The sequence below is a fragment of the Leuciscus leuciscus genome (assembly GCF_965113295.1).
Source record: "Leuciscus leuciscus genome assembly, chromosome: 8".
NCBI classification, from domain to species: Eukaryota; Metazoa; Chordata; class Actinopteri; order Cypriniformes; family Leuciscidae; genus Leuciscus; species Leuciscus leuciscus.
Window position 1 is genome coordinate 758,047 of NC_138732.1, and position 14,976 is coordinate 773,022.

The following is a 14,976-nucleotide window of genomic DNA, read 5'->3' on the forward strand; positions in this document are numbered from 1 at the left end:
AAATATATAAAAATATATGAAAGCTGCTTTGCCGGTTTTAGGTGACGAACCCCAACATTCCTGTGAGCCAGGACAGTGGATCTGGGTCAAAGACTTCCTGAGGAAGGCGTGACATTGTCCAAGGTGGTTGTGGCCCATGAGATCATCCTGACAACCAACACTCCCATCAAGGATGCCGAGCGTGATTCCTGAATTCACGTGTCGCACTGCAAACCTCCCCAACCTGACGGCATGCAAACTGAATCGAGGAAATACATCAGATGAAAAGAAATCACAACATCTTGGAGGAAGAAAATGCTGAGACATCTGTGGGACCGGCCAGACAAGCATGGGGTCTGAGATCAACCGTGGGCCAGCAAATGAGTCTGATTAGTGTGACAACAATAGTCTCTATTCAAGTAATTTTGATTATCAAAAACTATAAAAAGTTCATTGTATGCCTTTGTAACTTACTCTGCTTATCATAGCACGTGTGGTTTTATATACTGCTAGATGTATTCATGCACTAATGATGAAGTTAAGCAAGAAAGAAGGACAGTGTGTGCGTGTGTGTGTGTGTGTGTGTGTGTGTGTGTGTGTGTACAAATGATTAAGTTGGAAAAAAAAAAATGTGTCTTTGATATTTGGAGAGCAGAGAGAAATGTTGACGTCAAGAATTTTAGAAAGAAACTGTAAGTAGGGGAAGATGAAGGTCCGAAGCAGGTCATTATATTGAGAATGTGATCGTGTAAAAACGATCAGAGGGGGGAATGTGATAGAAATATTTTATGTAATGGGTATTTTCAACATTAAATGTACAGAGAAACGCAGACTAAGGATGCTCAGGTCAAAGGTCATATATACTTACTTAACACAGTAGAACTAACAGTCATATGACTAGCTCAGATCATCACAAACCCATCACCAGAACACATCACAGTGAAGGAGACTTGAGTGACACTGATTTTTACTCAACTGTACGAAATAAATGTACATACATCTTTCTATTCAGGAGACTCACTTGGTTGTTGTGGCCAGTGATCTCCCGGCCGTGAATAAAACTTCAACTTGGGAGTCGTGTCAGGAATATGCAGCAGCTGAGGAACAGATCCTACGCTCAGAAGAAAACAGCAGAACATCTATGTGTGATTGAGGTAGTGATAGAAGTACTAAAGATTCTACGCTCAAAAGACCAGCGTAGAGACAGTGATAGTGTTGAAGACTATAGAGCTGTCCTCGGGGTGAGGCTGTGATACTCTGAGTTAGTATTAATGATCCTGTGTGGGACCAGCGTACACATGAGAAGGACGGTGAGAGTGTATAGATGCTAAAGACCTGTGTGCTCGTGTGTGATTGAGGGAGTGATAGGAGCTTCTTGACGGGATGCCGTCACCTTACTTCAGGGAAGTATTGTATTGTAAGTATTCAGGGAATTCAGGGAATTACCTCGAGATACTGTAGTTATTATTTTTAACAACTGCAAGTTGTTTAAATTGTCCGTGGTGAAGAAGTCAGATTAAGTAGGTTGTATTCGTTTTAAGAATTTCCACGACACCTGTAATGCTCCTGAATCATAATCATACACTGTTGGCTCGTCGGCCAGAGGAGAACTGAGGGCCTGAGTCTGTCAGGGTTTCTCACGAGGGTTTTACTCCATTCTTTCTGTCACTGATGGAGTTTTGGTTCCACTGTCGCCATTACATTACAACAATATTATTGATCTCCTGCATTGACAGCATTATATGAGAACTGAACTGAGCTGGACGATGACATCACGCTTTTCTCCAGAGATATATATAACTAAATGAACAAAATTAATAACTTTTCTACAACAAAAATGAAGCATCACTGAACTTGTAACAGAGCAGGCTCCCGCACTGCCTCCTCTTCACCATCGGAGGGAACCGTCTCCGGAATATTAACATTACTCACCGAACTCCAATTCCCATCATGCCTCTTACCTGGGACTGATTGCACAACACACCTGCACCTCATTCACACACACACACATATAAACCACTTCCACACAGCCATTCAGTGCGAAGTCTTGATCTGCCCTGGCCATCGATTCTGAGAGTGTGGAGAACAGCGCCATCTGGTGCTTATTTAAAATAAAGCAGCCAGAAGCCTGTGTTAGAAGCTCTGGCAGATGAAGCAACCACAACACACTCCATAGTTTCAATGTATAATATAATACAAAATATAATATAAGCTTATATGATTCAATAAGATTTAATGTAGGCCTACTTTCTCTCTCTCTACACACACACACACACACACACACACACACTGAATAAGGACATTGTCTGATAGGATCATCTGTCATTAAATGTGCTTATGACACTTGCTACTGATAATGCTTATCAACTGTAGGAATGACAGAAAGGTGATAAAGTTTTTAATTATTTTAATTTTTAATTTATTTTTTGGCTGTTGCCATTGCTCTAAATACAAACCCTTCACCAAACACCCTCTCCCCTAATCCCACCCTAAACCCGAACACCAACACCCTATCCCCTAATCCCACCCTAAACCCAAACACCAACACCCTATCCCCTCTCCCCTAATCCCACCCTAAACACCAACACCCTATCCCCTAATCCCACCCTAAACCCTTCACCAAACACCCTATCACCTAATCCCACCCTAAACCCAAATACCAACACCCTATCCCCTAATCCCACCCTAAACCCAAACACCAACACCCTATCCCCTCTCCCCTAATCCCACCCTAAACACCAACACCCTATCCCCTAATCCCACCCTAAACCCTTCACCAAACACCAACACCCTATCCCCTAATCCCACCCTAAACCCTTCACCAAACACCCTATCCCCTAATCCCACTCTAAACCCAAATACCAACACCCTATCCCCTAATTCCACCCTAAACCCAAACACCAACACCCTATCCCCTAATCCCACCCTAAACCCTTCACCAAACACCCTATCCCCTAATCCCACCCTAAACCCAAATACCAACACCCTATCCCCTAATCCCACCCTAAACCCAAACACCAACACCAAATTACCTAAAATCACCAAAAAGTGCAAAGATAAAAAAAAAATAAAAAAAAGACACAACAAAAAATAATAGCCTAAGTAGTGAAAAATAATTTTTTGTTATTTAAATGTAATATATTGATTAACTTTCAAAGTACAGCACTCTCCTCACAAACCCATCAGCCAGACTGAGGCAACAATGACTCGTTAAATACGATCTGGAGTTCGAGCCTTCTGACACCCAAAGCTAAACGCACACGTGATTGGAGAGAAAGTGAGGCTTCGTTTGTCATCGATCACGTGACTCTAGTAAACCAATACACACCCCGATACGGGGCTTCACTAGAAATTGTGTCGCTTGTGTGATACGCGCATCGAAGCTTCAGTGTCATACGTAACATCACTGCCTTGGACTGTTTATCGTTGCTGAACACTTTCTGCCTGCCCTGACCTGGATTGTTTATTGACCTCTGGTTCTCGCTGCCTGCCTCGACCCTTGCCTGTCAACCTGGTTTGTCTCTGCCTTTTCTGCATCGCCCTGTTTGCCGTTGTTCATCCTGCTTGTCTTGACCATTCTTTAATAAAGCTGCAAATGGATCCCACTGACTCTGCCTCTTCACAACAGAACTGACTTCAGCTGGACTGTGACGCTACTTTCTTCTGGAAACAAACTTTGTTGCATTATTCTCCTGTTATCTCAGTAAAGCTGCTCTGAAACACTCTGTGTTGTAAAAAGCGCTATAGACTTGACTTCAAATGATTCAATCAATTCTTATTTTTGTTTTTATCAAAAGAATTGTCATAATTTTTCTTCTGAATTGTATGCAGGAGGACAGCCACTCAGCCCATCATTATTACACTGGTCCTTCATTGTGCTGATGGAGAAGATCCAGTATCGATCCTGAAGGGAATGTTACCAGGATGCAGCAATTTTTTTGTGTGGACTATCCCTTTAATCTTGCATAGCAGTGAGAGCTGCGTTACACACCCCAGAGCACTACGATACACACCCCAGAGCACTGCGATACACACCCCAGAGCACTGCGATACACACCCCAGAGCACTGCGATACACACCCCAGAGCACTACGATACACACCCCAGAGCACTGCGATACACACCCCAGAGCACTGCGATACACACCCCAGAGCACTACGATACACACCCCAGAGCACTGCGATACACACCCCAGAGCACTGCGATACACACCCCAGAGCACTACGATACACACCCCAGAGCACTGCGATACACACCACTGCGATACACACCCCAGAGCACTGCGATACACACCACTGCGATACACACCCCAGAGCACTGCGATACACACCACTGCGATACACACCCCAGAGCACTACGATACACACCCCAGAGCACTGCGATACACACCCTAGAGAAAGTGCTGTGTCAGACTCAGAGAAGCTGCCAGTCAGAGCCACTGCTGGACACACACGTCTAGGTGAGTATGTTTCTAATAAAGAGCATTTAGAGATCATTTGAAGATCTGTATTTGTGTTGGGTATAGGTCATTGTACATGATTTAAGAATATTTCATTCAAATAAAAAAACAAGCCCTCTAATGTACTCAGAAATATTACGTGCCATTTTGTTACCATGCTTTTTTAAACAGATATGTACTTGTTGTGTAACTTTATAAGCATGGAGTCGACAGGACAGGCTAAATATGTATGGAGGGCAGACATTATTAATGTAGTAATGGACCCTTTTCACAGATTGTGATGGTGCGTTTTAATGGTCATCAGCATCATAAATCCTGTAATGTATGTATATTTATAACACTATACTCTGTATTATATTATCTCTCTCTCGTCTCGTGAGCGGTGCTTTACAGCATGTTCCTTTACTCATAGAAATAATCTTACACAAGCTGTCCGAGATTATTGCTTGCTTTGTCAGTATGGTTGTGTGTTTCAGATTGCATTTTCAATTCCACATTGAATTTTACTACATTCATTCCAGGACATTTAATGAAAATGCAATCGCAAGTGTTTTAACTGTCAATGGAAATGGAAATAAGGAAAAGTAAGATTTACATGATCATTTTGCTACAATTTTAGCTTGATCATGTTAAGCATACCGAATAATTTCTACAATAGCCTACATTTTCATTTGAATTTTGCAACTTATAAAACGATAAAATGTTTAAATTATATGTTAAAAGAAGTGTAGGCAATAAAAAATTTAAATACAGAAATGCATTGCTATATTGCATATTACATTTCAAATTGAATATTGCTATCCACATGCTTCCATAAAAGTGCTAAAGAAAACGTCTCGGTTACGTATGTATCCCGTAGAGCAGGGGTGTCAAACTCATTTTCACTGAGGGCCACTTCAGCATTATGGCTGCCCTCAAAGGGCCGGTTGTAACTGTAAGACTTTTAAAATGTTAATATATTGTCTCTTTATTTGATTATTACTTATTTAAGTTACAAATATTGTATATGCATTTGCAGGGGTGTTTCTAGGTTTTAAAAACATCAGGGGATGAGCCTAAAACATCAGGAGCTGGGTAATAATGATTTGATACAGATAATATTGTATTATTGTATATATGCAGGGGCAAACTGGCTCAAAATTCAGCTCTGGCACTGTACTAGCCACACCAGCACACATTACCACACAGTCATGCGTATTCAAATGTGAGGTAGTTCGGGGGTTTCGGGGGCATGCTCCCCTGATCAAATTTGGATTTCTCTGACCTACATATGTGCATTTTAAGGTGTTTAAAGGGCAATTTTTTTTTGGGATAACAATAGCTTTAAAAGCATGTCAGTGGGCAGTAGCATAAATTATTTGTCAAGATAACAGATTCTTAAAAATGAGAATGAGGATAAATGTTGCAATGAATGATCCACACTACAAAATGGAAATGCAGAATGTTTCTGCTTATTGTTGACAATACACATATTCCAAACGGGAATGGCCTTAAATGAGAAATATTTCAAGGATTATTTTGCATAGATGTTACATTTCAATCAAAAACCAGTGCAATCTTTTTAAAACTAATCAGTTTAAAGTTCAATTGTTCACTCCTAAAGACAGTCACTTGTCGCCACCTACTGGCTTAATGATGCAAGTGGTGCAAACACAGACAAGCGGGGTGATACAAATGGTGAAAAGGCTAATACTGGTACCTATTTTAAAATAATATAAAATATCAATATATTATTCTTTAATCAGTTCTATGCAGCAGAATCAGATTTAACAGAATTTTTTTTTACCAATTGTCGAAATAAAGTAGGCCTATAGTACTACAAAGCTATTTTTGTCAGAGCAGGAGCAGATCAGGGAGAGGACCAGTGAACGAGAGGATTCGTGTAATTTTACCAGTGTTGCCCAGCACGGCTATACACCATGTTACAGCAGAGTAGTAGGCCTACTATTGCAAAAAGAAACAAGTCCAGAGAAATTTCATGTCGGCACGTTTTTTAAGCGGACTTTGCCTTTCCAATGAGCGTGAGCAGAACTCGCAACACTCACACACACACACACACACACACACACACACACACGGAGGTTGCTTGCGGAACATTGAGCAGAACGCGCTGTGGACACGGAGCAGAGAGCACAGCGCAGTGAGCGCACACACACAGCGGAACCGAGGGGAACGGAACGAAGTTATGCATCTTCGGAAGCGGACTCGCACGCAAAGTCATAAAACACGCTGAGCCAGAGTCAAACCATCGCCGAACACGGAGGGGCGCGGCGGCTTTTTAGTATATTTCGGCCAAAAAACGAAAATGTTATTTTCGGCCGAAAATTTTCGCCAGCCTAAATTTTATTGCATTCCTAATTTTAAGACACCCATATGCTCTCGCGGGCCACATAAAATAATGTGGCGGGCCGGATTTGGCCCGCGGGCCTTGAGTTTGACACATGTGCCGTAGAGGGAACGAGACGCTGCATCGAAACGCGGTGGGAACGCCTCTGCGTGATTTGTCGTGAAGCACGTATGTTATCAGTCCAATGGCGTGACGTCATCGACCAGGAAATGATAAAGCACCCCTGAACCAAACAGCGTCAGCTTCTGATAGGCTGAAGCAAGTCGATCACGGGCATGTCGGGAGTATGGCAGGGTGATGCAGCGTCTCGTTCCCTCTTCAGGGATACATATGTAACCGTAACATGTCAATAAAATCAAACAAGAATTTTGAACCTGGCTTTATCCAATGTTCAGATTTATATGTAATGTATGCAAATTTATTCATATTTAATTAGACAATGTCTCGTATGCATATTTAAAAAATGACATTTCACAAAACTTAATTTCACAAAACAATTGACTTAATGTACTGTGATTAATCAACTGTAACGTATGGTGAGTTCTATAAGTAAAACCCTACTTGTGGTGTCTTGCCTTAAAATTAAAACATTTTAATTACACTCAATTATTTTATCGGCCTATTGAGCTAGAATCAAGCAATCAATATAGTACACTAAAAAAATTTATTAAATTCAACGAATAATTTTTTTTCAGTGTATGCGGATGCCCTGGAGTAGAGCTTAGATCGGGCCCAAAAAATCAAGCCCGACCCTACCCAAGCCCGGCCCGACACATTAACTGTAATTATCAGCCTATTAACTGTAATTATCAGCCTGACCCTACCCGAGACCGGCCCGACACATTAACTGTAATTATCAGCCTATTAACTGTAATTATCAGCCCGACCCTACCCGAGCCCGGCCCGACACATTAACTGTAATTATCAGCCCGACCCTACCCGAGGCCCGACACATTCACTGTAATTATCAGCCCGACCCTACCCGAGCCCGGCCCGACACATTAACTGTAATTATCAGCCCGACCCTACCCGAGGCCCGACACATTAACTGTAATTATCAGCCTGACCCTACCCGAGCCTGGCCCGGCACGACACATTAACTGTAATTATCAGCCCGACCCTACCCGAGCACGGCCCGGCCCGACACATTAACTGTAATTATCAGCCCGACCCTACCCGAGCCCGGCCCGGCCCGACACATTAACTGTAATTATCAAACCAACCCTACCCGAGCCCGGCCCGGCCCGACACATTAACTGTAATTATCAGCCCGACCCTACCCGAGCCCGGCCCGACACATTAACTGTAATTATCAGCCCGACCCTACCCGCGCACGGCCCGGCACGACACATTAACTGTAATTATCAGCCCGACCCTACCTGAGCCCGGCCCGGGCCGACACATTAACTGTAATTATCAGCCCGACCCTACCCGCGCACGGCCCGGCACGACACATTAACTGTAATTATCAGCCCGACCCTACCTGAGCCCGGCCCGGCCCGACACATTAACTGTAATTATCAGCCCGACCCTACCCGCGCACGGCCCGGCTCGACACATTAACTGTAATTATCAGCCCGACCCTACCTGAGCCCGGCCCGGCCCGACACATTAACTGTAATTATCAACCCGACCCTACCCGAGCCCGGCCCGGCCCGACACAACTGTAATTACAATAGGCAATCAGCTTGGTGAGAAGGCAACAACTGTTGGCGCAATTATTAGAAAATGGAAGAAGTTCAAGATGATGGTCAATCTCCCTCGGTCTGGGGCACCATGCAAGATCTCACCTCGTGGGGCATCAATGATCATGAGGAAGGTGAGAGATCAGCCCAGAACTACACGGCAGGACCTGGTCAATGACCTGAAGAGAGCTGGGACCACAGTCTCAAAGAAAACCATTAGTAACACACTACGACGTCATGGATTAAAATCCTGCAGTGCATGCAAGGTCCCTCCGCTCAAGCCAGCGCATGTCCAGGCCCGTCTGAAGTTTGCCAATGACCATCTGGATGATCCAGAGGAGGAATGGGAGAAGGTCATGTGGTCTGATAAGACAAATATAGAGCTTTTTGGTCTAAACTCCACTCGCCGTGTTTGGAGGAAGAAGAAGGATGAGTACAACCCCAAGAACACCATCCCAACCGTGAAGCATGGAGGTGGAAACATCATTCTTTGGGGATGCTTTTCTGCAAAGGGGACAGGACGACTGCACCGTATTGAGGGGAGGATGGATGGGGCCATGTATCGCGAGATCTTGGCCAACAACCTCCTTCCCTCAGTAAGAGCATTGAAGATGGGTCGTGGCTGGGTCTTCCAGCATGACAACGACCCGAAATACACAGTCAGGGCAACTAAGGAGTGGCTCCGTAAGAAGCATCTCAAGGTCCTGGAGTGGCCTAGCCAGTCTCCAGACCTGAACCCAATAGAAAATCTTTGGAGGGAGCTGAAAGTCCTTATTGCCCAGCGATAGCCCCGAAACCTAGCCTGACTATGTCAGACTTCGTACTTCCGCTCAATTTCAGTTCGCTTCTGTACTCAGTCTGAGATAGCGACCTATCTCTCAGTTTTCCTCCGGCCTGAAAACAGCTGGCCAATCAACGAACAGAGGGCGGACTGAAAGCCATGACGTAGACGCTGATTGTACCGTGGATGTGTAGATTTACTTCACATAATCTGCAAAAGTCATTCACAGCCATGTTCACTCCAGTATTTCACTCTATGGTTTTGTTTTCGCATCATACATGTGTTTACAGTGGAAGTTCGATGCGGCTGAGCCAGCGCATAACACACGTCATAACCAAACGTTATGTGATTGGCTTACGGGTAACCAATGATTTTAAACTTCAGACAAGCCCCCCCGCCCCACGAGAAAGAAAACGCTTTTCAATTATGCCCTTCCAGACTCTGTCTACGACGCAAAGCGAAGTATTGGTATTACCAGGCTACCTGAAACCTGAAGGATCTGGAGAAGGTCTGTATGGAGGAGTGGGCCAGAATCCCTGCAGTGTGTGCAAACCTGGTCAAGAACTGCAGGAAACGTATGATCTCTGTAATTGCAAACAAAGGTTTCTGTACCAAATATTAAGTTCTGCTTTTCTGATGTATCAAATGCTCATGTCATGCAATAAAATGCAAATTAATTACTTAAAAATCATACAATGTGATTTTCTGGATTTCTGTTTTAGATTCCGTCCCTCACAGTTGAAGAGTACCTATGATAAACATTATAGACTTCTACATGCTTTGTAAGTGGGAAAACCGGCAAAATCGGCAGTGTATCAAATACTTGTTCTCCCTACTGTATATATATTGTTATATTTATATATACTGTTTTATTTATATATAATGTCTTTTCTTAGTCCTTGTGAATGTGTTACCGTTGTTCACTGATGGAACTGTTTTGTTTTTAACAAATGGCAATACAATATAAAATACCAAAATTACAATAAAATTTACTTCATCACCATCACTTCCGCCCACTGCACCTGTTCACTGCACTCCGCCCACCAGATCACAATCACCTGAGTTTTGATCACCGGCACCTCATGATTACTCCCCATATCAACCACAGTTTCCTTCACCTCAGTGTCTGACTCCTTACCTGATCTTCCTGTGTTCAGCGCTACTTACCTGTGATCCTGTTCATCATCAACATCGTGTATCTTCGTGATCATCACTCACTGCAAAGACAATAACCCGGTTCAGCTAAGTGTTCACATCAGCAGCTTCACCATTATTGATTCTTCTACTCACCTTTGCTCAGTCTGCACTTCACTAAAGTTTATTTTATATAACACCTAACCTGTCTGCCTTCTCATGGATGTGACAATACAGTTGTGATCAGAATTATTGGCACCTCTGGTAAACATGATCAAAAATGGCTGTAAAAAATAAATCTGCATTGTTAATCCTTTTGATCTTTCATTAAAAAAAAAGGCAAAAATCTAACCTTTCATTGAAGTAAAAAGAATTGAATGTGGGGGGTAAATCACATAGTGAAATAAATGTTTTTCTCCAAACCACATTGGCCACAATTATTGGCACCCTTTTATTAAATATGTTTTGCAACCTCCCTTTTCCAAGATACTAGCTCTGAGTCTTCTCCTATAATGCCAGATGAGTTTGGAGAACACCTGACCAGAGATCAGAGACCATTCCTCCATACAGAACCTCTCCAGATCCTTCAGATTCCCAGATCCAGCAGAAAAATATTCCCACCACATTAAAGATCCAACGGTATATTAAATTGTACACATGGGGTATGTTTTATCCTTGTGTGCATCAAACCCATCTAGCGTGTTTGCTGCAAAAAGCTCTTTTTTTTTGTTTAGTTTCATCTGACCACAGAACCCTGTCGTGTTCCAGTCGTGTCTGACAACTGAGTCTGCTGGAGTTTGTTTTTGGAGGAGCGAGGAGGATTGTTCTTGAAACCCTCCCAAACAACATGTGGGGATGTAGGCATTGTTTGATTTATTTATTTTCTTCTTCTGACCCCCAAGACTCAACTAATCTCTGCAGTTCTCCATCTGTGATCCTTGAAGAGTCTTTGGCCTAACCCTTACCCTAAAGCCTGTTTTATGCTTCTGCGTCGAATCGACGGCGTACCCCCGCGGACCCCTCTGCGTCGACGCGAACCTCGACGCGACCCCTCCGCCGTAGCTTGACGTGCACCTCCAAAAAATTGTAACTACGCGTCGCGGTGACGCAGACCGCAGGGGCTGTGATTGGTCAGATTATACATCATTTCCGGAGTAAAATATATTAAAATAGAAAACAGTCATTTTAAATTGTCATAAAATATGTTTTGTTTTATTGTTTTTTATATACTAAACACAGCCTTGGTGAGCAGAAGAGACTTCTTTTAAAAACATTAAAAATCTTACCGATCTAAAACTTTTGACCGGTAGTGTATATGTATATATTTATATATATATTCTTTTCTTTTTTTTGTTGTTGCTAGAAATAAACTTCAATCAATCAAATCAATGTTTGTTTTGAAAAAAAAGTTTGTTGTTTATTTACAATACAATGTTCACGGGTACATCATGGATATCAAGTAATTAACCAAGTCTGCCACGGGACACTACATTATCCTGCCATGGCACCGTGGTCGAACCCATTTTGTAGCCCAACCCGGTGATCTGTTGGTTTGCACCCGAAGATAAAATCTTTAAAGTCACTGCCAGTCTCTGAGCGAGGTCAATAGGCATACTGTGTGTAGTCTGATGCTGTATTAACGGCTTTAAACGATGAACAAGATCGTCAAATCGACCTTTCGACATCCGAAAATACTTAAAGTGCATTTCTTCGTCCAAGTCCCTCAGCGGTCGAACAACCGTAACAAATTCGCCAATCCTTCCCCTGTCTTCGTGCACTGGTCGTACAGACCACCTTCGCTGACGTCTTCTTTTTCTTCTACGATTAAACATTTGCAATAAAATCATTTGTTGTTCAACGTTGATTAGCTCCAGCTGCGACAACACTCTCTCTCTTTCGCTCGCCATTGTCGGAAATGAAAAAGCGGAACCGGCGCATGGAACCAAAACAAACTAGGAAAGAGATTCGCGAACCACACCACCCCCCTAGCGTTCTGGCGGTGAAATGCACCGCGATGCAACGCAACCCGACGCAGAACCATAAAACGGTCACGACGCCGTTGGAGTGACGGTGTAGCTACGCCGTGGAGTTGACGCAGAAGCATAATGAGGGCTTAACTCTCCTCCTCACCGTGCATTAAGACGATATAGACACACGTCCTCTTCCTGGCAGATTCGTAACATCTTTAGTTGATTGGAACTTCTTAATTATTGCCCTGATGGTCAAAATGGGGATTTTCAATTCTTTAGCTATTTTCTTACAGCCACTTTATTTTGTGATGCTCAACAATCTTTTGCTGCACATCAGAACTATATTCTTTGGTTTTATTCATTGTGATGATTAAGGGAATTTGGCCTTTGTGTATTCGTCATATTTAAACTCCTGTGAAACAAGAAGTCAAGGCTAGACAATTTCATATTCCTAGTCACCCTGGTGTGCTAAATAAAGGTAAATATTAATGGGGATATACTTTAATTTTTTAATAAATATATATTTATTTCATAATGTGATTTCCCCCCACCCCCCACTTTCAATTATTTTACTTCAGTGAAATGTTAGATTTTTGCAAAAAAAAATTTAATGAAAGATCAAAAGAATAAACAATGCAGATTTATTTTCGTACAGCCATTTTTGATCATGTTTACCAGGGTGCCATTACTTCTGACCACGACTGTATATACAGGAGGGCTCTGTTAAAACGGTGAGAGAAAAATCTCTCATCTTCACATGTGATCTTCACTAATTTAAAGAGTGTGGGAAAAATAGCTCAAAACCATCTATAAAAATACATGATTAACAGCAAACCATTAGATCTTACATTTTTTATTATTTTTATTATCCTCTGTTGCAGGTTAAGGCAAAATGGCAGGTATTATTCCCAAGCACAAAATAAAAGGTGTTGATTTCTGTGGATCGAGGTCTTACTACTACATCATCCGCTCTGATCTCGGCTGCTATATGAAGGCAAAGGATTTCAACAAAGGGTCAGACCTCAGTATTCATGCTCTGCACCCCTGCTGCCAACATGGAGACCATTACTTTGCTAACGAAAGTAAGTTTTACATCATTAAGGGTAATGACTACCGCACAGTCACTGACCTGTCAGAAGACACTGATTCTGATGTCTTCCCCATTCATGCCAAGTTTCAGGGTGGAGACCATTACTTGGCAGCCTTGGGCTGGTATTACATCATCTTCCAGGAAAAGGGCATTTACATAAGAACAAAAGACCTGTACGGTTTTTTTTTTATGAGGGGGGTATTCACAGATTTTACTGAAGAATTTCCCCTGCATCCCTATTGCAAAGATGGTCTCTATTACTGGGGTGATCCACATCACTGCTACTTCCTCAAGCGAACCGAGTGGGGAGTTGAATACTACAAAGGTACCGACCTCAACGAAGATTGGCGCACTGCTGTCTCATCCGTTCACCCCGATGTTCTGAACTTTCTGCCAGGCGGGCTGTCCATAACCAGCGGTCCCGCATTCGGCAAGTGGGTGAACATTAAAACTGTTACTAATGACAGTCCCACACCAGTGACATGGCAAAAGAAAATTACCAAAAGGGTTGGATACAATAAGCAAAAGATGTCCCAGATCACACACAACTGGAAGATAGAAGCGTCACTCTCACTCAAACTCGCATGGTTAATTGCAGAGTGTCAGTTCTCCTTATCGGGACAATACGAACGTTCAAGTGTGAACGCTGAGACGGAAAACTGGAATAAAGAGACTGAAGATGAAGAGCAACTATCATTTGAGCTGAAGCCGCACGAGCGTCTGTATCTGTGGCAGTACCAGCTGGGTCTCGGATCAGAACCGGTGTTGTTCTGCCGGGATTTGAAGATTACCGATAAGCCGGACCGTCCGACTGAAGTCCCTGAAGTGCTTCAAGAAAATACCTTAACTCTGACTTCTTAAGCAATTATTCATATACTGTATCTGCTGCAAGCATTGCTTTAATTACAGCACATAAAGTATAAAATACAAACTTACTTAAAACAATACAAAAACTGACAAAATGCTCCTTTAACAACTGCAGACAGATCTGCCGCATATCATTTATCAAAAAAGGCTACGTTATATAGTATATTAGTTGTCCTTATAGATGTGCAATCGAATTCTAATAGTGTTTGATGCAGAAGTCATAAAAAGCTTGTTTTTTTATTTGCTTTCTGTGTAAAACATGGGCTCCACCTGTATCCAGCATAACTTAATAATCTACTGTTAATAATCTGCATTAAATAATTATATGAATAATTTTGTATTCATCTTTTTGATCATCACTTTGTCTCACACCCTTCCATGGTAACACATCAGTTAATTCATAGTTTATTAATAGTATTGTTGAAGCATTACCAGTCTATATACCAGTAGTCAGTTCTTCATTCATTGTCACTGTAATTAACAAATTATTATTTTTAATTTAACTCATATGTAATTTTATGTATTTTTATTATCCTTTGTTAACAACTTGATAAATACACCTATCTGATGTATTTTAAACCATGTATTAAAGTTGTTAATGTTCATCAAAACACGAGGAAGCTCTGAGGCACTCCAGTAACTAAATGATAACAGTGATAGGATAA

The 14,976-nt window shown here is 42.2% G+C and overlaps 1 protein-coding gene across 1 annotated transcript; it reads left to right on the forward strand.

The window, feature by feature from the left end:
* Positions 1–4,396: 4,396 nt before the first annotated feature.
* Positions 4,397–14,624, forward strand: LOC309504889 (uncharacterized protein). Its single transcript, XM_082178177.1, has 2 exons — positions 4,397–4,437; positions 13,236–14,624. Exon 2 carries the CDS (start codon positions 13,247–13,249, stop codon positions 14,303–14,305), a length of 1,059 nt encoding a protein of 352 aa, XP_082034303.1. The 5' UTR covers positions 4,397–4,437; positions 13,236–13,246; the 3' UTR covers positions 14,306–14,624.
* The last annotated feature ends 352 nt before the right edge of the window (positions 14,625–14,976 follow it).